This window comes from Falco rusticolus, chromosome 1, assembly GCF_015220075.1.
Source record: "Falco rusticolus isolate bFalRus1 chromosome 1, bFalRus1.pri, whole genome shotgun sequence".
In the NCBI taxonomy this organism is placed as follows: domain Eukaryota; kingdom Metazoa; phylum Chordata; class Aves; order Falconiformes; family Falconidae; genus Falco; species Falco rusticolus.
Window position 1 is genome coordinate 4324879 of NC_051187.1, and position 24722 is coordinate 4349600.

At 38.3% G+C, this 24722-nt stretch overlaps 1 protein-coding gene across 14 annotated transcripts in view; it reads left to right on the top strand.

The window, feature by feature from the left end:
• PECAM1 (platelet and endothelial cell adhesion molecule 1) overlaps window positions 1–24722 on the top strand; it is a 33511-nt gene that overhangs the window by 5233 nt on the left and 3556 nt on the right. The window contains exons 7-16 of one of the 14 annotated variants that reach the window (XM_037405642.1): window positions 500–781; window positions 4326–4607; window positions 5023–5130; window positions 5928–5955; window positions 6428–6498; window positions 7167–7223; window positions 9552–9620; window positions 14396–14520; window positions 17064–17081; window positions 21767–21789. In XM_037405642.1, the coding sequence (XP_037261539.1) occupies window positions 500–781; window positions 4326–4607; window positions 5023–5130; window positions 5928–5955; window positions 6428–6498; window positions 7167–7223; window positions 9552–9620; window positions 14396–14520; window positions 17064–17081; window positions 21767–21789 (1063 nt within the window). Of the gene's footprint in view, window positions 1–499; window positions 782–4325; window positions 4608–5022; window positions 5131–5927; window positions 5956–6427; window positions 6499–7166; window positions 7224–9472; window positions 9526–9551; window positions 9621–14395; window positions 14521–17063; window positions 17082–21766; window positions 21790–24722 lie in introns of those variants that run through there. The other 13 variants (XM_037405666.1, XM_037405649.1, XM_037405685.1 and 10 more) reach the window with 13 other exon arrangements.

The window sequence follows — 24722 nt, forward strand, 5'->3', positions numbered from 1 at the left end:
AATCACACTAGTTTCCGTTCGTCTCATGGAACAAGCACAGTTGGTTCTCAGGTCTGTAAAGGGGGATTAACTGGGTTGTGACTCACTATGCTGCAGAAACAGAGATCCCTGACTAGGTGCTGCAGGATCCATCTCAGGTAATACATGAAATGGTGCTTGCATATATTTTTGCTCTACAGACTTACTCCTTGGGTCAGAGCTAGTTCTGGAGTTTGGATGATCCACAGCTGTGTCACTGATCCTTTTTTTGTTTTCCTTTACATTGTTCTTGTATGTGATTTTATTCTAAGTCACATACGTTCTGTTATCTATGTTTTTATTTTGTTCAGGTCACCCCCTGCTTCCATTCTGTCAATGAGGAACAGCTTCCCAATGTAGGCTGTGTGCGTGCAAACTAGCTAAATATTGTGTATTTATATGTATTCTATAAAATAATATTGTATCTTTTGGCTTTATGCAGTGTATTTAGCAAAATTTTTTTCTTTTATTCCCCTATTAGCTCCAGTCTCCAAGCCAACTCTTTCTGTTGTCAGTGGTTTACCGGAGGTGGTGTTAGGGAAGTCTCTACTGTTAATCTGTCGTTCAGTGATGGGAACACCACCGATAACATTCACATTCTACAAAGGAAATAAAATTAAGGAAACAGTAGTTAATGACACATATGCTACATTCTTGGATGAAAATATTGGACAAAATGACAAAGGAGGTTACAGATGTGATGCTAAAAATAATCATTCCAGTGGTATGAAAACTAGCAATATTCTAAACATCACAGTAATAGGTAAGTTTGTTTAATTCTTCTTCTTGCTGAGTGTCATTTTTATTTTTGAAACTGTAGCAGCAAATGATGGGCTAAACAAAATGGATGTAAAATGTTTACAATTTTTTGCTCACTTGAATTAAAAATAGTTGGAGATCTGTATCACAGATTATTTGTCACTGAAGTGAAAATCTTGATCGTAATCTGAATCAAGTTAACTACAGTTGCGTTTATTTTAATGTTAAAAACAGATCTGATTTGAACTGATACAGAAGCAGTTTTAGTAAAAATAATGATTAAAAATTTCAGGATCAGATCCATTTTCTTCATGTTTGATTTTCATAGGACTGGATTAAACATGTACATAATGATATTGGAGTAGTCTGTGATTTTACTCACTAAAATAATTGAGCTAGCTAGATTACTGGTAAAAGACGTAAATTTGCACTTTTAATAATGTCTCCAAGCACTGAGCATATGTTCAATACCAGGAACTGCAGTTGCTAAGTAGCTCTGAAAGTCAGTCTGTGATTGTACTTTATTAACACCTAGGAGTTACTGTATATGAGCAAAGTCTCTGATCTCCAAATAGATGTGAAGCAGAAAGGGAAAATTCCTCTGTCCAAGAGGGAAACTGGTAGTTGAAGCTTTAAAAATAAGATTAATTTGAAATTCACGGAAGAAAGCATAATGTCTGATATATGCTGGGAATCTTAGCAGTACTCCAAGAATGGGAATGCAAGTGAAAAAGCTGTGATTTGTAAGTGTGTTGCAAAATTGGCAGATATGAAGAAAAACCAAAGCAAATAATAATACTGTAATAGGCCACATAAGACTGGTCTTAGGATTGATAACTCTTAAAACTTGTGCTTGTGTTTTTTCCTGTCATTACGTGTGTAAAGCAGCGTCTTGTCTTGGTAGGAGTTTTCTTAACTAATGCACTGTTTCTGTAGGTTTGTTTGGTGCACCAGAGCAGATGGTAGTAAGGTTTCATGTGACAGTTCCTGGTTTAGATCCTAAAGGTTTAAAGGTGTGGCTCAAGAAAATTCTGTCACCAATTTAGACTACGTTCTGTCTGTGTCCAGAGAACTTACTTGTCAACAATAGGTTTTGCTTATGGGCCTTAAGGAAGTTTCTTGGATATTCTGTACCCAAGATAAGGATTGTACCTTGAATTTAATTTGAAAATCTAAGATAAATAATTCTGGGGAACAGAGTAGCTGTTTGAAGAGGTGTACGGAAGCCTTCTGAACTAGATGAAGGTCCCTTATAGTTGCAGGCTTCATGTTGACAGACACCATCTTGTTGGGGTTCATCTTTAGTAGCGAATGAGGTAAGCAGAAATAGTAGTTTCTTACCCAAGTAGAAATAAATCTTTGATTGTGGCTGCTTCTCCTGGAGGACCTGAGAATATTCTTAATCTACAGAAGGTACCAACTAATCGTAGGTAGTGACCTTTTATTAAAGGAACTAATAATTTGCCTGTAACATCTTCAAAATGTTTGTCTGCTCAGTAGTGTCAGCTCTACCTCGCTTGGTTCAGAGTTGGTCAGTTTTGTCAGTCTGCTGTCAATAAAATTGACTATTTTGGCAGTGGTTCAAGAATATGTGGTGAAGGACAAGTAGAGCTGTGTATCCTACGCATGTTGTTGGCACCTATGTCAATTGACCAGATAGTAACTGCATATACTGCTGGAAAAAAAATAAAGAGTTCTTTGGGCTGTAAGGGAATTAGTGATGGTGGATCCACTTGTAGAGCCGTTTTAACCCATATCTTTGGCTCCTTGCTACTTTTCTTGAATGTATCAGTAGTATTTTAGATTTACTTAACCTGATTACAACAAAGTAGTCCAGGACCAGAGCAGAAGTGTATTCTTGACCTATCGAAAAGAAGAAAGAATCTCTCTTTACCAAGGAGTTCTCAGTTTTGCATCCTGAGCTGAACCCTAATTGCATTGGTTTTAATAAGATAACAGGCCAGTTTCACTCTGAGTTTTGACACCGAGTTGTATGTGACTAGAACAGATATATCCAGAACTGTTGCATTTCTTCTGAATCAGTTGGATTATTGTAGAGTTGAAGGACATGCTCTCTGTTCTCTGAGCCCCCAACCAGGTTTCTTAATACAGAATTTGCATTTGCCTAGACTGTAGAAGTAGGACTGCACCTTGAGTTCATCAGTACCACCAGGATATGCTTTGCTAACTCTAGAGAACTGCTAAATGATAAAACTCTGAAGAGGTTTATCAAGTGAGATTTAAAGTCAAGGTAATTTGAAGTAACAAGTAACAAATCAACAAATACAAAGCATAATCTTAGTCAACAAATAAGTGGGTGTTTCTTTGGTGGAGCTAGTGTATCCCAGCTGTTAGAGGAGTGGTTCAGGGTATATTGTGACACTGCTGGGTAGTTCTCAACGTAAGGTCACGTTTTGGAGCCTGGTGAGCCAGTTTCTGCAGTCCACCACTCCTGAGGTGGTGGCTTCAGATTCTCTGTATTCTGTCCTTCCTGTCTGCACCAGATTTGAAAAAAGTCTTATGTTTTATAGAACAATCCTTTTCTATCATGGGATCAGTTGTAGTAACCCACGTCTTTTATCTAAACCTGTTCCCTGCTTCCTAATGTGAATACAGCTGTCATGGCCAGCCATCTTTTCGTATCAGATCTGGTTTCCTCCTTCTGCTTCTGTACCAGTGTTGCCTTAGTTTTTCATCTCCTTTTCATCTGCCTTGTGTGATCCTGCCCCAAACACATTTGTAATATTTCCAGATAAATTTTATTCAGTGATTTTTAGCAAAACAGATGCTTCCTATCACATTTTATGAAGCTACTAACATTGTACATGCCTTGAATCACAGAAGGTATGTACGTCTTTTCCCCATGTAAATATAAGTGCTGATGCTCATCTGCTCCTGTGCTGGATCTGGATATGTTAAAATACTTAATTTGTAAAACAGCAAACTTATAAGAACATGCATAGCCAAAATACAGTTTTTAACTTGTTCAAATGCAAACTAACTTCTTTTATTGTGTTTGCTATATTCTGTAACTTTTAGAATCTGGGACTTGCTTGCTTATGTCTTTGAAGAACTTGATCCATTATCTGCTCATATTCACTATTGTATACTAAATGTTACAAGAAAGATATAGTTAGCATAAAATAGCATAACTACATAACTGTGAAAGCATAGCTACATAAATTGAACTATCATTATTTATACTATCAAACTGCTGAGGGAATTATTTCTGAAAATTAAATAATTTGTAGGTTGGGACCTGAGGGGCATCCAAAGGAGTTTAAGAGAAGAAGCTGACTGACTTCTGTGGAATGGATATAGCTTCTTTCTGTGGCTGCTTTGTTTCTTTATAGTGTCCTCTCTATTTCTGGGTGTATAAAAATACTTACTAGAGGATGCTGTCAGGTACAGATTGTTCAGAAAGATTAATACTGTGCATTCAGTCTCTGCTTAAGCATTAAAGCAAGCATTTCTACAATACAATGTTTTATCATTAAAGTTATTTCAAATAATGCTAATATTTGTTTTCTTTGTGCCTTCCTCTGTAGTACCAATCAAGAATGCCAGCTTGGGCAGTGTTCCATATGGAGAAGTAGAAGATGGCAGTGAGACTGTTTTTCTCTGCTCTGTAAAAGAAGGATCTTGGCCAATCCGCTTCAGGATTTTTAGAAAAACTGATCGTGAAGTTCTTCTATTTGAAAAAAATGAAAATGCACACAGAGTCGTGTGGCGCAGGGAAGCAATGAACAGGCAGGACACAGGGACATATTACTGCATGGCTTCTAATCGAGCTAATGTGGATGTGAAAAGCCATCCAATAACCATCAGTGGTAAGCTAACTTTAATGATAAACTGCATGTTATGTCATCATGACAGGTGAAGTCATGTTATCTGGGATATTGCCAACTATAATTTCTTTACTTGTTTTTGTTCTGCCATTGTCAGAAGTTAAACAGAGAGATCCATTTATAAATGGAGATTGTCTAACTCGCGTAGAAAAGTTTGTGTGACGCCCAAAAACCAAAGGAGCCAGATGCAAGCTAAAAGTAACCCATTGTTATACTGAATTTTTGGTCACAAAGGAGAGGCTCACTAGTGAACTTTGCATGCAAGTCTCCTTAAAAGTTCTTCCTCAGTGTGTAAGAAGTCCAGTTTGTAGTAAAATGAAAGGTCAGGAACTGCGGAAGTTGGTAATGACGACCTGTGACTGTCATACTCTCTTAAACGTATCTTTCTTATTTCCAGTTATCTTAGCGGCTTGGCAGAAAGGAGTCATTGCTGCATTTGTCCTAATACTTATCGCAGGAGCAGTAACTCTCACTTTATGGTGGCTTTTGTGTAAGAAGAAAAAGGGTAATGAATGGTTCTCTTCTATTTGATTGGTGACAAATGTATTACAGTTAAACTTGCATGTGTTTCAGGAGCAAAGGCTTGTGGGGGTAAGGTTTCAGGAAATGATTAAACACCATTTAAAAAACCTAAAATGCCAGGTGGTCCAAATTAAGCTTAAGCTTTCCAAGTATAGTGGGAAGAATGGAAGCATCTAAGTAACGTTACCGGGAAGGCACTAGTGAAGCAATCACAGGCCAGAATCACGCTGTTCTGTTGCAGTCCTAGGTTTGGAATTCAGTCTCATGCAACATAGAGGCAGACAGGGCCTGAGGAGTTTTTAGATCCCTTATAAAGCTATGACAATTTGATCTGGGATCCCAGCTTGGGTGTAATTGAGGTACTTCTCTGGGCCTCATGAAACAAATTTAAGATTATTAGGTTGTGGGGTAGTTGGTTTTTTTTTCTCCCCACACAGTAATACAATTTCACTTAGGGATTTGTCTTTTATCATTAAGGTATTCTTTCAGATCTTTCAGAAAATAAGCAAATCTGGTTTGTCCTGTGATATGCAGTACATTGCAAAATATTTGGGAAAATTTGGAGTCCAGGGTTTGGAATCTTAGGTTCTCTGTGAAAAAGGCATTTAAGGGACCTGGATGTTAAAGAGGATGTAAGACACTGGGTAATTAATTTTGTGAAAGCCAGGATAAATTATTCTGACTTGGGTAGAAAATCACTGTATTTTTATTTGATTTTTGTTTTTAAATTATTTTACTTGTGCACTCTACTAATAGATGCTTTTATTTTTCTCTGTCAAGCTAAAGGACCATCCATGGAGATGTCTGGGTAAGATGGCTTGCTTTATGGTAATGGTGAAGTATTTATTTTAAAGGGCTGGAGACCTTCCACTGTATGAATATAGTTTATTATGGCACACACCTGCAGACAATAGATGGTTGTGCTTCATGTACCACCTGCTAACACCACAACAGGATGAGGAAATACTCTAAAAATAGGAAAGAAAAAAAAGCCAGCTAAGAGAAATAGAAGGATGTCAGGCCTGCATTTGAATGCATTTAGATATGGAACTAAAAATACAGAGGTCTTATAGAAGAGTAATGCAAGAGGGAATGTTTTTGACCTTAAAATTTGTTTGTGCTTCTCTTAAAGACAAAGGCAAAATTTTCATTAGCTTGAATATTTAAGAATTTGTGGTAGTCAGTCATAGACAATGACTGATCTTTGCATATCATCATGTTGTTATTTCTATTGACTAATTTTGGATAATTAAATCAACTTTTATTGGTTTGCTTTTCAGTTCTGCATTGGCTACAAACTTGCCAAATGAAAAACTGACAAGACAGCACAATGATGGAGACTACTATTCAGGTAAGAGTTATTTCTGTAAGACTGTGAGTGAGTTGGCTTAATTAAACGTTTATTTAAAGTTTTGGACTTACATGGTTGTTGTTTGGATAGGGGCCAGTGTTTTGGGAATACAGAGGAATACCAATAACATTCTCCCAAGTATCTTTTATCATTTTGTCTTTGTAAAGTTTTTTATGAATGTCTTATGCAAAGATTGATTTATAAGTCTGCTCATCACTTCTACCAGGCAACCTGCTAACTATATTACAGATGGAGAAATCATGATAAAAAAAAGTACTTTCTGGTTTTGACACAGCTGTAAGAGTATTTTGGAGAGGAGATTTGAGTTGTGGCATATGGTCCTGTGATGTGGCCACAGTGTAGCAATGTTAACTTGCCATGACTGGCACCTTTCATTCCAGGATCTCAATGAACTTTACAAAGACAGGTGGACATGTTGTTTAGAGCACCTGATATAAACCAAGTTACTGTTTGGGTGGGTTTTAGCTGGTCATTTAAAAAGCCACATTCTTCCCACCTGTGTTATATAAATGTCTTGGGTGTGAAACTAAAAGTAGAATTTCTCATATACAAATAAACATAATGACAATAGGAATTGCAGCTGTGTAACTCATTTGATTGACTGTAACAAATATTTTGTCAGCTCAACTTTTTCTTTAATATTTTAGGATCAGGTTACATTGAAGATAGTGAAAATCACATGAAATCACCAGATGAAAGTAAAGGTAATTTCATACTTAAACAATAGTTTTTTGAATTATTTTATGGTTGAAAGTTGTGACATTTTCTAATGGCAGCAGTCTAGATTTGATAGGTGCAGTCCTTTCCTTTTTGTCTTTGATAGTGGGGAAGACTCCTTCCTTTGCTGAGCTGCTTAGTTCTTTTTCCTTGGGTGCAAAATGGCAATGACAGGACCAATTTACCAACTGCATTATGAAGTGTTATTAGTTGTGCTGGATTCCACACCATCTAATGAAGGATGGTATAAAAATACAACTTGGGCTTAAAATTGTAAGTTCTATAAAACAAATATTCAGAAATTTAAAAAAAAACCCTTTTCTACAGATTTCTGCTTCTTTTACTTCTCTGTCCTTTCTTCATTTCTACAGATCTTGATGTATTTATATATATTATATATATATATAAACCCTGCCAAATACTTTGAGACACCGTATGGGAAATATATATTAATTAAAACATGTCATCAAGTTACTGCATCATTATAGCACATTGTCTTCTTCAAGACTGATGTTTTTAAGGTATTTAGTGAAAGAATAGCACTTAAATATGTGGGTATTGCCATCTGAAAGTATACTTTGTCCCATATATTTTTGTTTTATGTTGATGTGAAAGTATTCTCATGGTTTAGATGCAATTTCTGATGGCTTATTTTGACTTGATTGTCTATTGGACCATGAGCTGAACGGTAGTTGGAAAGGCATCTTAGTGTAACTAAATGTCAAAGTTTAACTGAACTTAGTTCAGAACATGGAACTAGACTCCTGCATAAGCCTGCATGTAACATAGGTGGCAGAAATTTCTGGCTGATAATTCTTCGATGCAATTCTGCGTGTGCAGGTCTGCATTGTACCACAAAACTAAGAGATAGGTGCTGCACTAAGTTAATTTTGCAGGAAAACCTGGAAATAACCTTTGGAAACTCTAGCTTAGTGACTTGTTTTTGCTATTGTATCCTACCTGTTTCAGGTTAAACGGGCTCTGGTCTAATGATCTGCATATGTGCCAGAAATAAATGGGTTCAATCCTTACCTACTGTGGACTGGGCAGCTTCATTAAAACCAACTAGGCTATTACAAATCTTTCTACCAGTGGTGAAAACCAAGTCTATGATTCATACACCTCTAAAAATAACAGCATCTCATCTACATTTGTGTGGCAATAGCTTTTACTTCAGCAAGCAAAAGGAAGGAGCTTATAGTCATTGCATGGAAGTTAATCCATTGTGGCCTGAATAAGTCAAATTAGAACTAGAGAGACATACTCATGCAAAACAAACATACAGACAGCAGAAACATAGGAACATAAGGCTGTACTGATCATTCAGAATCACTGTTCTTGTAGGAAGCATGTAATTTAAACTTTGTAATTAACTAGTATGTCACCCTAAACACTGTTCTTGTTTTATTTCAGCATTTTTTCCTCTCCTTTCTCTCGCCAATGCTTCAAAACTTTGCTGTTCTAATCATTAGATCTTTCTATAATTTCTGTTTTAAAAGATCTGTAAGCAGTTTTGCAGGATTCCAGTCTGGATGACTGTTGTGGTTCCTTCCAACTTTTACAGAAATCTAGTAGAAAACCATCTCCACCCTAAGGAAAAGAGTAGAAAGCAACAGCTGTTCCCTGTGTCTGTTGTATCCAGGTAGCCAGTACCTGTCACTTAGTAAATCAGGCGTCTAATTGTGAGGCTTTCTGTGGGCACTGTGACAGAGAAGCATTTTGAGGAGGAAGATGAGTTGCCATCAGATAGGTGTTCTATGGAGGGCTTGAAGGGCAACATAAGGGAAAAGTGCTGAAATTGCTTATTGGCACAGCAGAAATTGGGAGTATGAGAGGTGATGAGGAAGGCAGTGAAAAACTTAGAGAAGGCTTTAAATGTGAGGGAAGTGGAGAATGGGAAATGTCCTGCCACAGCAGCCGTAGAAAAGGAGGAAAAAAATAATGGCAGGGAGAGAAAAAGAAGAGAAAGGAACTGGAGCAGGAATATGGGAGAATCTCATAGTTCTGTGCTCCATTTGCACTGTGCTGCTTTTGAAGGTGACAAATTAAGAGTTTTAGGCACAATTTGCATGTCCCACAGTTTCAGAAATCTGGCTTGAGTTGGTCTACTGCCTTTCAGATGACCCTTAGGAATGGTTTGACATTACAATTCTTAGCAGAGTAACTTCCATCTGCCATAAGTAGGGCCTGATCCCGCACCTATCAAAGACAATGAGGACTTGTCCATTAATTTCAGTGGCAGCAGGATCAGGCCCACAGCTCAAATGAAGCATGCACTCCTACAAAGAAACATCTTCTTGATATTTTTGGGGCAGGACCTGACCTTGAGAGTGCTGAGGTGGAGTACACTGAAGTTGAAGTATCAACGCTTGATCCTCACAGAGGTAATAAACTGTCTGGCCTCTATAGTTATGTTTTGGGAGCAACTCTGGTATTCCTGACACTGGTCTGATATTGGCATCCATCAGTGTAAAAGTAGGTTGTGGGTTTTTTGCGTGACAGTTTCAGGCCAGTAGTGCTCTTTAATGTAGATGATGCTGTGGCAACCACGCCGCTGTTCATCACAGCCCTTCTTCCCCTGGGATACTCTTATGTGTTTGCCCTTCCCATCCACATGAGGTCTGTGCAGAGCAGGGGCTCCCAGATGGAGCTGTGGCTCTGAGCAGAGGGCAGCCTGCTGTGAATCTTCATGCTACAGAGTCCAAATTCACTGATAGCCATTTGAGGTTAGCCACAGAGTAGGATAATGGAGAGAACAGAAAGCAGTGGAATTTCCTCCTTCATAAAGGAACTGGTTGAAGGGTCAAAGCTGTGTAATTCATTTGTGATAGAGAAGAAAGAGAGGCCAGCATAGATTTAGTCCCTCGGTCTGGAGAGGCCTGGAGACCATCCTGGATTTTGTGGCACATTAAACAGAGAAATGAGAATATCGATGCCCAGATAACTTTGGCCTCCTACCTCTAGTTCTGTGGTAACAGTAACCAGACCTCGTAGCATAATGCTGAGGTACATGTCTCTGGGACCTTGACAGAGAAATATCCACTGAAATTTATTTTCAATACCAGATGCACATTTCAGTCGTTCTGTGTCCTCTGGAGAACTGTGACACCATTATGCCCTTGTGTTGAAAGCTGTTAAATCTTTCAGAAATTTACAAAAAGTTTCAAGTAGCTAAGAGTGAATAAAATCTATGAGAGATGTTTATGGTATGTTCTAGCTTCTTTGCTTTAGCTGAATGAGAAGCAGACTGATATGGATACAAAGAAATGAATACATATGCTTTTTCCTGGTAGGAAGGACTGCTCACTTATTTCAGAGACCAAAGACATGATTGTTTAGTTAGAAATACAGACGTTTGGGCAAAAGTGCTTACTTTTTAAGCTTGGCAGCAACACTCTCCCAAAAGAGCCTGTCTTCCTATTCTTTCTCTGTTTCCCCTTGTGGTATCATTCATCACAAGAGTTTTCCCTGTGTTCTAAGCATGCTGTTTATCCACCTCTGCTAAATTCTGTGCTGAGATACCATAGTTGTACTCTTTTTTCAGAATAGGGCTAACACTTCATTGTTCCAGCTGTTTCTGAGTGTGCACTACACAATGCAATGGTGTAGAATGATAAAGATATGCTAGTGCATGATTATTTAAATTAAAAGCCCTATTAAATGCAAGATCAGCATCTCTAAAAATAGCCTTTTCATCCCTTTCCTGGCTGAGTAATAAGATGGTATCCATGCTATGTAGACTGAACCCCCCATTAAACTGCAAAATAATGTTTAATGTAGTGTGTAAATGAGATCAGATTATTTTAACAGAATGCTGTCCCATGTTACAGACCTATTTATGTACATCAATTGATTCTATAAGACTGAACTGTGCTTCAAGTATATTGAGATATGATAGCTCCCTAATCTATTTCTTTTGTTGCACCCAGGACATAAGTGAGTTCTTAGTAAATGCATGATTTGGTTATGTAAATGGCAACCGCACTGCAAGTATTTCACATTAATCTCTTAGAGCATCTTAATGTGTTAATCTCTTAGAGCATCTTAAAAGTTCTGCTTAAATGCAAAGAGTTGCATGAAACCAAGTTGCAGTTTGGTTCCTTCTCAGGGAACAGACTTTTTGGGTTGTCACCTAGCTCCAAATCCCTATTGCACCTCTTTTGATTCCACTTATTTTCTGAATGAAGGCAAAGTATATCATGCTTACCTTTTCTCTGGGTGCGCATCTCTCATCCAGCAGGCTGCACGTACAGTCTGATTCCTTCTGCCTTTTGAGGAACTCGTTTCTTTGATTTCTCAGGACTAACTTCAGATTAATTTATCTTCCCAATCATTTGTTCCTCCCGCCACTGTTGTCAATGTCAATACTAATGTTCATCTCAGGAGCAGGAGAATCTTATTTTCTGTATTGTGAAAGATTACTGCAATAAATGCTGCGGTATCTAAGCTATAACAGTAGCCTTTTATGCCACTTTTGGGAATCGGGAATAATCAAATGCCACCTCAAACCAGGTTTACATAATTGCAGAAGGATGTACATCTTGTATTTGACAGCAAAGGGCTACTTACATTTGAAAACAGTGTTTTCACCCTTTTTTTTTCCAGGGTGTCTGTACTAGCTGGTCATTTCTGAAATAGTTTTTGACACAGTATAATGGTGAACAGGCTAGTGTATCAAGAACTTTATTTGTACTGTGCTTCTGTATGAGGAGCAAAACCCGGTTCATTACAGTGTTACTGACAGTGAATGATAAGCTTGCTAGACGCAAAGTTTCACTGCTTTACTTTAAAACTTCCATGTGGGAATAACTTGATACCTACTTTTTGAAGTAGGGGTGGGGAGGCTAGACAAGTACAAGATGGAGCTGGGGCTACACATTCCAGAAGTCATAGTGGAATGTTAATTTAATATTTAAAGAGGTGGTAATTCTAGAGAATTATTAAATTGAATATTTACAGAGATTATATACTTGACAAAAAACCATAGTGCTTAACTTTTCTAAAGCTTGGTTGTGTAAAAAGATGGCAAAGTGGTTTAGATGTTTTATTGTTAATCTGATCAAAATCAAAGGCCAGTGCTAAAGTATGATCAGGAAATAACTCTAACGTGAGAAGGGAGAAACCACTAATCGTGGCTGAGTAAGAACATGCTCCTTCTTTTACTTTTATAGCTGGTTATTTATTATAAAGTTAGTGGGAAGAAAATGTCATATCATCCAAGTAATTTCTCCTAGCACATTTTTTCAGTGCTGAGGTGACTTTTGGAGCATTAATGAAGAAAATAACATCGGCAGTGGGATTATACCACAATTTAATGAAATGGGTCCAGGGAAAAAAAGAACAAGCTAAGGAAATACCTCTCACCAAGTCTTTCACAGAGTCAACACGAGTAGATTTTAGGACTGTAATCTGCTTTAAAAAAAAAAAAAAAGCATTCCAAATGAAATTAGCTACCTCATTAAAATTCTTTAAAATTCTGAGAAGATTACTTCTTTCTTCACTGGAAATTGAATTGATCATTTAAGCAGTAGTCCATGAGCATATGAAATGTGCTTCAAGATCTTCAGACTATTTTGCAGAAAGAAAGTTCATGCCAAAACTGCAAGTTTGAAGGCTGTGGTTAGGGACTCGGTGAAGTGTAACTCCTACTGTTGTTGAAATTAATGGCAGTTTTGCAACTCAATTCTGATATGTTAGCTCCCAACATTTAAAGGATGCTTAACAGAATTTAAAAAAAAATGAAATTAGCTTTGGGAAATTAGAATGCAGTGCCAGAGACACTTAGATTTCTTCAGAGCAATGCAGAACAGTAACAGTCCTGATCCTGAGTCTGGCTGCAGATCAGTATGTCTGAATTCTTTAAACTTTTTTTAATAGCTGAAGTACAGGACTCTGTATCCAGAAATGTGAATTTTCTTTCCAGTTTCTTGCAGAGAGGGAACAGCAATTTTTTTTTTCAACTTCAGCTCAAAAAATCTAACCTTGGTTCATTGAAGATCCACAGAAATTAGAGGTGATATCGATATGATTCTGAGGTTTTCTAAGAGACTCAGTTTAACTGAAATGAGTGAATGTTTCTAAAATGCTTTGAGATGCTTGAACAGCAAGCTCCTAGACCCTGCATGCATAAGCCTTTATACCAAATGAAGGAAGTGGTTTTAAATGCACAGAATTCTGGAGCACTTTGCTTTACTATGGTTGCCCAGGGATTCTTAATCTACAACCATGCAAGAATTCAAGGAAATTGTCCTAATTTCCTACTAGCCAGAGCTGTGTTTACACTGGCCATAGAGAACCTGAGGTTCTTGCTATTTTCAGCCTTTAGACAAGGCTTTGCCCCTTCCCTAGTGGGGTACGTGCCTGTAGTTTGGTATCAAATCTCTATGGGTAAACTTTCACCAGATGTCATATAGGAAAGCAAAAGCTCTTCCTCTTTGCTATCTCATAGAAGAGCAAGTTTAAAGGAGCTTATTTGTAAAACTAAGGGTCTCAAAAGTACGTGTCTAAGACAAACGTGGTAGCCCAGCTGCTGACCTTGGAGCACAAATCTTCTGTCTGCTTTTTCTCTCCTCACTTTCTATCTTTCCACAAGCCCCCTTAGCCTTCGCTCCGCTATGTCTGCCTGATCTCAGTGCACTAATGAAAGTTTCCACCACGCTGAGGAACCGAGAGGAGTCCTTTCCCAGAGAGCACCAAAATAGAAGTGTGAAATCTGCAGATATTCTTCTGACACATTTCACAAAGAACACTACATTAGATCAGTTTTGTGCCCGTAAGATTTAATCAGGCTAGTTGCCAAAATGGGGTGTAGTTAGTCTTCCGAAGGATAGATCTCCTCAGGTCTAGGATCCCTAAATCCTTAGAATAAATCGAAGAAGCTTTTTAGAGTGATCCAGAGAAACTCTTCTCCAGTGGTAGATATCTCTGTAAAATTAAAGTAGTATCAATTTAAGTGAGAAGTTTATTAATGTTAAAGTCAATTGAGAAAGGGAAGCCTGTTTCATCATCTTTTTTATACAGAGGGAGATGTCCCTCTCAGAACCTTACAGTCTGGGTTTGGGGGCGGGGGTGTAGTGCTTTTATACAGACTCCATAGGCTCATTGCTGCTTATGTTAACTACTTCCTCTGAAAGTAAAACAGTGTGTGCTGCTTGTTAAGGAGCTTTCATAAGGCAAACAACAAAAAAAAAAGAAAAGAAATTGATTCTGTGCCAATACATTTTCCAGCTCCTGTACAGAAGGGGACTGAAACAGTTTATAGTGAAATCAGAAAAGCTAATAATGGTAATTAAAGCTAGTGAAAAATTAAACACATAAAGGAAGCATTTGTATAGAGATTAGGGATAAATTTGTGACTGAATACTTTTGGAGATAAATACCATAAAAAGAGATCCAAGTCATACAGGAAAATACTTGAGTGCAGCTACAAATCACAGGTTGATTGAATTGTAATAGCACCTTTCAATGGTTTTCTAAACGACAGATATTTGATGCAGTGAGATTCATATTTGTAACATCTGCTCATCAGGCCCATTTGTAATCTACTAAGTAGTTGGGCCATACATCTGGATCCAAATCTGGAGCTGAACATGCCCTGTTAGGTATTAGGATGGTGTTGTGTGTTATCTCAAACGCTTATGAGCACACTTTTCCTCTTAGTTGAGCCTGTTTGCCATGTGTTATAAAGTATTACACTGGTTTTGCATATAACCCCAGAAAATATCTATAGAACCTCTAATAACAAACTCTCAAAACCTTTAAAGCAATGTGATCACTTCGGTAGGGTGGGTTATTTATTTTGAGCACCATCAAAAATTGTCTCAGATTGTATATGCCAGCCGCTCTACCTTTCTACCTCCTGTAACACAGAGGTTTGTATGCAGACATTAGCAACTTACTGGCAATTACTGTCTATGAATGTTCTGGCAGTAATGAGTTCAGAGACAGTAGGTTAAAAGCATTTCTTCATAGTTTGTCGAAGACTAAATCAGAAAGGATTTCCTTTCTTCTCTTTGTGTTAGGAAGTCTAGATTTGTAAATATTAGGGCTGTAAACTGTTCAGGTTTTGTCCCCATCCGCGTTATTAAGTGGCTTTGTTGTGTGCCATTTTTGATTGTTGTGTTTTAATTTGCTATTTTTTCTATTTTATAAGGGATTTCCTACCCACTCTGACACAGTATTCTGTTTCTATGGAGTCTTTCATGTAAGGGTCTTCAAGTACTTTAGAAAACATAACTCGATTTTCCTTTGTGAAGACTTACAAGGCAATTTTTAAATCTCCATTTTACAGCTGAATAAACAGAGAGATTAGGTCATTTGTTTAAAGCAGTATGTTTAGATAGTGACAACATTGGGAACAGAATTTCAGTCTTTGCTTAGTTCTGAGCCTGTGTGTTGTAGCCATTTTTAACAGCCTTGCACTGAAAAGCAGAATATCCTTTACACTAAAGAACAGTGCTAGGCAGCATCATAAGAAAAAACAGGTTCATTTTAGGGCTGAACCCAAAGGCCACTAATGTTCTAAAATGTTTTCCAGCCAGCGTGAGTTGGACCTGTAACAAGCTGCAGAAGCTGACTGTATAATCCCTTGCTCACTTTCTGCCAAGGTGTGAAGCTGATTATTAGACCTTTCACCATTCCTATTTTTGACACAATGGAAAGTGTTGCATATTAGAAGTATGTTTTGTGAGTTGTAGTGTAAACTCGAGGTTGGTACAGCGAGCTGTGGAAGACTACTTGCCATAAAGTGGGAACTGCAATAAAATGAGATATGATTGAAATACCAAGCTGAATTAATCCAGATGATATGCAAACGCCCCTTAATCTTGCAGTCCACCTGCTCTTTTATGTATAACATCTACAGTTTCAGTATTCTTGGAAACATAGTAACAGTTTGTTGTTTTAATCACGTCTGGTTTTCCTGAGTGATACACAGGAAAAGTGTTTCAATTAGATAAGCAGTGCATCACATTGCTGTGCAGTTGCTTGGATAGCTCCATACGTCTATTTAAATGTAACATTTACTTGAATTTTGATAGGCTGTATGATTGCAGGTGGCAAAGTATAAATACAGTGGAGGATCCCTAGGAAGTAAATCATCTTCTTAAATACTTTTAATATATATCAATATATTAAAGGCCAATTGTGAAAGATGTTGAACATTGCTAGTAGGTGCAGAAGTCTGTTTGCCCTTATGATTTCACTATGATTTGAAAATTCTTTGAGATTTTGTGAGCACATGCAAGAGTACAGATCTACTTCGTCAGGAAGTTAATGGTGCAGAAAGACTGTTCCTCTGGGGTAAATTACATGAAGTTGGGATTGCTGTCAGCTGTGCAGTGTCGACAGGACTTAACACTTAAGACCACTGTAAACATTTTATTATTAGTTGTTGTAGGTAACTATTGTGATTTGGGTTTGTTTAATTAGAATTGAGTGCTTCATAAGCAATTTTGGCTTTTCAAGGAGTTGTCTGTGCATTCCAGAAATTGTGTCCACTGGAGAGGAAGCTGAAGAGCTGTCACTAGTTGTTATGTTTTATACAAGTCTTCGTGACTGAGCTAAAGTATTTTTCCACTTCATTTTTTCTGATGGCTCTCACTGCTGTCCCCAGTAAGGCAGATCCCATGTCAGTAACCAGCTTCTCTTGTATTTTGAGTTTACAGCTATTGCTTGTCCTTATCCCAAAATGTGAATCCATAGTGCAGATAATGCTCTGACCTTTCCCAAGCCCCAGGCCTTTGGCAGTGTGCTGGGCATCTGCTGTTATTCCTTTTCTTTTTATTTTCCTGTATTGGCTATGTTATCTCCTGTTACTATCATTTCAGTGTCTCCATCATACTATGGTAAGACTTCCCATCCCATCTGCTGTGCTGCTTTCCTGACATTCTGAGTGCCAGGCCTGAAGAGAAGCTACATTAAAGATAGGTGGAAACAAACTGTCAAAATGCACATTTCAAATCCCAGAAGACCTGCATGTGGTTAACTACAGTCAACCTTTTAACAATACGAAAAGCAGATCATTTGCAAAATCCAGGTCTAGTCAGGTGTATTTTGATTGAAAGTCAAATATAAGTACCATAGATAAAGAATCTCAGTCTCTTTTAGTTGGATGCTAGATTTCCTCTGATATAATGAGAGGTTTCAGGAGGATGCTGATCACTAGCATTGTTTCAGGAAGCAGCTGAAAGACATTAAGTTGTCCTTGCGTTATTACTGAAAGGTTAGTTTAATTCAGAGATTTAGTGTTCAGGAAGTTCACCCAGGTATTGATGTAAAATTTTTTCTAGAGCAATAGGCTGTTACTTTAGTATTTCACATAAAATACCTAAAGCTTCAAGTCCCAGCTTTAAGTCAAACCTTACATCCAAATGGCAATTTGGGGAATTGTCACAATTAGTATCAGTCAGGTCAATAACACGTTAGTCTAAAAGTCCTTCACACCTATCAGGATGAACCGATTTCCTTAAAATACTACTTTTTCTGGTTGCTCTGTGGAAAGGCCAAAGTATATTGGGAGTCGGGAATATCCAGCCCCGTGCCAGAGCTGTAGTTTTGTTCAGAAAGAACTGAGACAATTCCAAACTTAAGCAAAACAGGCAATTGTCTATGTCAACTGCCAAGACTGCCAAGAATGATAAAATGGCTGTGGTCCTGCTGCCTACTTTGCCTGTGCTGGACTCCCAGCAGGCTAGGCTGGCAGCCGGTGTGCTTCCTGAGGGAGGGGTCAGCATGTGTCAGATACTAAGTTCAGCTGGGTAGGTGGAGGCTCTTTTAGATGCACGATGTACTTCCATCACACCTTTCATCTTCCCAAGAGGCAGTAGGGGCAGAAGTCTAAGCATTCTCCATACTGCTTCTTTATCTCAGCTCTACCCCTTTCCTCAACATTGATCCCAGTTCTTGGGGTAGCATAGTTCTGCTCACGTTGCTGAGAAGACTAGAGCCAACTCCAGCTGGCAGATTTCCTTACATTTTTTCAGGCACTTCCCATGGAAGACAATGTATTAGTATGTTCTTGCTCCTTCAGCGAATTCTGCCTTTGCTTGCTGTGTATCAGCTCACAAAAGGCAGTGACAGGCTTTACGCTGATCTTGATGTGCGCTAAATTGAACCTCATAGTGTTTTGTTGCAAGATAACTAGTCCTAATTTCTTGTTAGAAAATTGAAATCTAGTGAACAAAATGCAGAGCTAGCCTTTATGCTGCCAAGCCTGGAAAACTGAATTGCTCACTTGGAAGCAACTGCAGTGGCGAGACAGGAAATTCGAAGAATCCTATTGCAACCAACAATGTACTATGGAAAAATAAATATATCCCAGTGGAAAGAGGCATGAGAAGTCCCCATTGCATTCAGTAGTTTGGAACAAACTATTGGAAATCAGTTCTAGCAATCAGGAAATCTGCTCAAATACTTTCCTGCTACTTAGCCTTAGGCTTAACACCTCAGTACTTAGCCAGAATTTCCCTCTGAATGCCTCTTCCAGCATTACACTACATTCCACATTACATCCTTATGTAAATGTGGATGGAGAAAACTTACAGGATCTGGGGATTCGTTTTGCTATTCAAAACTCAGGCCTTATGAGCACATGCTACTTGCATGCAGTCTGAAATCATGCAAATAACCTGTCCCTTCTCCAAAATAAAAACCCTTTGGACCTTTAGATTTCAAGACATATTCTAGACCAAAGCCTGGATCTGTGAGACATTGATTTCAGAGCCAAATGCTTATAATAGCTTCAGCCAAAAATTCTGCAGAGCCAGATGGTTTCAGTAAGACACAAATATGCAGGGAGCTTCTGACCTTGCTTGAACCTAAAATGCAAAACTGAATTGCATGCATGCCCCTGTGTAAGATCTATTCCCAAGCTGCCTGCCAGGATTCCCTTTTAGAAGCTACTGCTCCAATATAAGGCTTGGCAGAATGTAGTATGTGCCTGCAGTTCAGCATCTTCAGATGATAATCTAGCATCTTAGCTTTCACCAGTGTTGGAGATGGGTTTGAAATAGATTATGAACTGCAATTGTTCAGGCATGTCTTCTCCTTAACCTCTAGTAACAAGAAAGGGCAGAGCAGATGGGGATGACAGTGTCTTAAATTCCTGCCATTAATATATTTCTTCGTAAAAATGTGTTCTTTGAATTTTAAATCCCATCAACTAAAAGCAGTAGCAAGGGTTTAAATCCATCAGAAATCTATAAAAAACACCTGCCTTCATTAGACTCTAGGAATCTTTTAGAAATCACCAGCCCCAGACCTTCAGCTCTGATTCCTTTCACAAAACATGCAGTTTCTTGTTTGCCCTGCTATGGAAGCTTGACCAGTTTTGCTGTATATGACTAGAATCTAGCATCTCTCATTTCCCTGGTTTTATTAGTACGGGAAAGCCAGGTGTCATTTGAAAAATCTCTCTGTTCTCTTTCATCACTGTAAAATCAGTGTGTTTCAAGTAAAAAACACCTCATATTTTTAATAGGAATGAAATAAAAAAGGTTGTGAAAAGATTAATGTAGCAAAGAATTGGCAAAAGCACTGTGTCATTGTGCTTTCGTTAGAGGCTATGCTTGTTTACCCGATTGGTACCTTTTAAAAATCATGTAGCCTTCCAGCAGCACTTTACCAGGAGAATGTAATAATCTGCGTGCTTTAAGAGATATGGTACTTAGCTAGAAAACCACACTATTTTGAGTATGGGTGACAGATAACAAGGAGGCGGGCTATCTGTGATAGTGACCTAGTAGCTTTGGGATGGCAAACATCCCATTGTTTGAAGTTTGGAATTTATACAAAATTTCTCATTTCCTCCTTCCTGTAAGCACAATACATGGTGACAGAGGACTAAACTAGAGCTCGTTAATACTTCACTTCATAAACCTAACATATAGTTTTGTCCATTTAAAGTCAAGCTTTGATGTAGCACTGGGTCAGCAGTGTTTTTGTTCACTTCTGTCACCTTTCAGGACACAAAAAGCTTTTACGTGTTTCCCACGTAACTTACTATTTTGTTTCTTATCAAACTGGTTAAACATATAGGGATCAAACTTGCCCCAAACATTAAGATCCATTTTATACTGAAAGAAACTTTATGTACTGGAATAAAGTGCTATAGTCACCTCAGTTTTTAATCCTTTTCCTAGGCTAAAAGTTCTGGGTAGAACTGTCTGGGAGAAAACTTGTAGAGTACAGTGCCAGCGACATTCATGTAGTCTCTCTGTGTTTCAGGAATTGCAGCCTGATTGTATACTGTGTTCATGATGCTGCTTTCAGTGAGGCAGAATCACAATCCTCATGTAAATGTGGATGGTAGAAACTGTATGAGCTTAACTGCACGAGCTTAACTGCACCAGAGAGATACATGGATGTAACTGTAAAGAAGAGAGAAAAAGAGACGAGCATTATCTGCCAAGTTAGATTCACCTGTGTTCAGTTTCCTCATTACTTCTGCTGGCTTGCAAGGGAGTTACTAAAAGATCTTGAATTAAAGTTCTATTTATGGCAGTAGTACCTTTCATAATATCCTTCATGTAACGATGTCAGAGAACCTTTCAACATTTAGTGTAAGTGTTCTGCCTATGGGAGAACTGATGTTATTATTTGCAGTTTAAAAATATATATACTTAAGAAAAACATAGATTCAGAAACTATTCCACATTTATAGAAGAAATGCTGGCAAGGTTAACCCAGAGTCCTAGTCCAAACCCTCTGTTTTAAGCATTAGATGAATTTCCTTGACATGACCTCTCTCCACTGAATTTGATGTACTTCCCAAGAAAATGCCCTTCAAGATTCAGCACTTTCTTTAGTCATGTGTGAAATATCTTAACAGACCATACAAAAGAGCGCTTTTAACAAGACTTAAAGTCCTCTTCTGAAAGCAGAGTTACTTCCCTTATGTATCTAGATTGCCTTACTTTCAGAGGGCAAATAAATATTTATGGTTTAGTATTTGAAGGTATTCTGTGAAACTTCTGAGTAGCTAAACCCACTTTTTTTAAAATAAGCCTAATCTTAAAGTTCACTGATCCTAAACAGAAGAAGCCCGCTGGCTCTGAGGTTTTCATTTGGAACAGGCATCTTTTTATTAATAAAATTTCAGGTGTCTTTGCAGGATCTTACTTGGCTCTGAAAATTGTATCCTATACCGGATTTCTGCAGTATGTTATTTTCCTGACAAGGAATTAGAAGAGGAAGTATAATGCTCATGAGAACTTGCCTCTAGAAGGAAGACTTTTTGTCCAGTAACAGCTTGTGCTCTTAGTAGAGACTTCTGCTCTAAACCATAATCAATCAGGAAGGCTGTCAAACACGCACTGTTCAGCGTGGTCTTTGAAATGCCTGGCCCCACCCTTGTGCTTGAATACTTCTTCAGACCAGAGCTTGAATGTTAATTGTAGGTGGCAATTTTACATCATTGCAAGGTGAACAGAAACAGTTAGATTAAACATAAAAGTCTATTTGCTGGAAGGTAGAACCGATCGGCTTTGCAATGTGCCAATTCATAATTTATACATTGCATTTTATTTTGCAGATTCTGTGGAAAACAGGCATTCTGTAAGTATACATTTTATTCCAGCAGTTAAATGGAGGGAAATTGCATTAAGATTATTGTATATCTAGTGAGATAGTGTTGAAGTGTTGCTACGTTTTAATTGTTTGTTTGTTGTTCAGGACCTTTACTGGACAGCCACTGGGCAATCCCTTCATATATAATCTTACTAATCAGGTTTTCAGTACTATGTTTATAGAAGGGTCAGCTTTAAACCTCCATGGAACTGACTCGTGTTTGGTAGTGCTGGTACAGGAGGTAAATGACAAATAAATGATCTTCTAAGAATTTGTGTTGAACACCTGCACAGCTTTGGATATGTGCCACAAATATTTATGCTGACAGGATGGCACAAGGTTGGGGATGGCTGCTGCTTGACTCAGGTTTCTGATGAACCTGAGGCACTCAAGAGTTGCATATGAAAACCTGCTAAGCTAGTAAACAAATCGCTCGCTGTGGGCAGAGCTGTTGTTCCAGTCCCATCTGTAAAACCCGTTCAGTGCCAGTGAATCTCCTCAGGGTGTGGCTGCTCAAGTGCACAGGCATATCTTCTGTGACTGGAATATCCAGAGGAGTGAGGTCCTTCCTAAGATGTGAAATGGAGAGTTAAACTAAGCCGAGCACCTGAACTTGCAGAAGTCCCTTCTACGCACTGTCTGTGACTGTTCCCTTCTGGGCTCATTTTCATCCACTGATACAGCAAGTGGGATGACTCTAAGGGCTAGTGGTGAAAACTGAGAATTTGTGAGAAATTTTAGAAGCGAGCAATTTTTTGTGTCAGAATACGTAGCTGTGTCACAGTTATGCTGCTCTAACCAAGTGGTGAGAATAGTACCATCCGTATATGGAGGATTTCAGCTAAACAGGAGTTTTGTGAAGGTTCTGTAGGTAGTGAACAGCTTTATAGGGCTAAGAAGCCAGTGAAAACATACAGATTTTTTTAAAAAAGAATAAGTGTCTCGAATGAGCTGTTGCTCTCTCAAGAGATCTAAGAGGCAGGGAACTTACATTTCAGGTGTACTTTTATGAAAGTTAGGTAAAGCTATCTAATCCAACCTCAAACACTGCAGACCCGGTGTTTTTTTCTGCCATCCACTTTGTGACTTTGGAACTTGTACTTAAAAAGAAAGAGGGAGAGACTTATAAATAAGAATCACAATAGCACAGTCTATGTCAGTTTATGGCATCTATTTGAGTTTTGAAAGGCTCCATCAGCACTCGCATCCCCATGGGATAAAAAAGCAGCCCATTGTATTATTTAGAGACACTGGCAGTATGCTGAAGGTCACAGGCTGTGTTACAATAAACAGACATATATTAACAGGCCAGTAGCATTTATCGTATCATTGTCTCTCTTAGTTTAAAGGTTTGTTTTTATTCTTTGCTCTCAAATCTCTAAAAATAAATTAAGCTGAAACCTCTTCTGGGTTATACCTGGCATTCCTTAGAGAATCATGCAGAAGAAAGTTTATCCCTCTCCAACACAAAAGGAAAAATGGGCAAGAGCGGCTGTGATAGATGTCTTGTGTAAGCTTAGGGAGGAGGTTTTGTCTTTTTCTTTTTCCTTCACCCTATATAATTTATAATGGACATTAGATGAAAGACCAAAGTTTTATGAAGGTTTTTTTTGTTTTCCTGAGGCCAAAAGTGAGCAAAAAAAACTCTCCATGGAAGTATAATGAGGCTGCTTCAGTGAAAATACACTGACTACCCCATGTAAATCGCTTTCATCATAATTAATTGGGCTATTAGATTGTCTGCTTTAGCAAGCTTTATGAAGTAATGTTAGATACAAGGGAGGAAAGTGTCAGCTGAGGGCAGTGTTTTCTTCATGTTGTCTATGCAAACTCCTATGAACAGTAGGAGAGTAATAAAACTAGTTATTCTTTAAAACTAATCCCATTTTCAGAAACACCCCAAAGAAAAGTCAGCTTCATAACACCTGCACGTCTTCCTTGAGTTTGTTACAAGTAGCCTTACTCAGTTCCCATCTGTGACATTGTCCCCTCCTTAGATGCTGTTCATATACTTCAAATAGTGACTATTTTTTTTTAATTGTTAGTGCTCTAAAGGACATAGCAAAAAACCAGATCCTTACCCTCTGCTTCTTGAATTCCCACTTCTATTCCCATAAAACCTGTGACAAAAAGCAGTTCCATCCCTCTTTTGAACTCTCTAGATAAGTGACCTAAAGTTGGACTGGACAGATAAATTTCTTTATAGATTTTTCCATCCCCCCTACTTGTCTCTCAGCACTTTTCAGGCAACATAGATGAGTACAGAAGAGGCAGGGAGCTACTAAGATGTTTTCTGTCATTATTGTCTTGCAACTGTTTTTTTCTGTAGCTCATTTTTACACAGTGCTTAACTGTGATGCACCTCAGAGTTTTGGTCCAAATGAGGAGTTGTTGAACCTACTCATGGAAAGGAAAATGCTCCTTCTAAAGTGATCAAGTGGCTTAAACTTCCTCCCCAGCTGTTCTGCTTCTATATAGCTGAATGAAGTATTTGGCTCAGAGGTGAAGTTGCTTTTGATCTACTACTCCCTTAATCTGTGAGTGAAAGGAGGCCTTCAGGAGCTAGGCTGGTCAGCTGGCATCATAATCACATGAAATACCAGATGGATTACTTAGCTGTGGTGACCTGTCAAAAAGCTTGTAGAAGTTGACTCTGTTTAGGAAGTAATAGGTATTCCAGAAGTGTGGGATAAAGGGCACCACAGCAGAGAGAGGAGTGATTTGCCAAGAGCTGTGTTTTCAGAGACAGGAGGCCGCGCAGCCTTTTTGTTTCAGTAATGATCGTGGAGACTCTACATCAGATCCTGTTGTCCTTTTCACTGTCTGAATTCAAATGGCAGTGCAGGTTCCATTCCTCAGGTAAACTCCGATAACTCAGTTCTGCATTGTCTTCCAGAAGTCACAGGCAAAACAAGTACCGC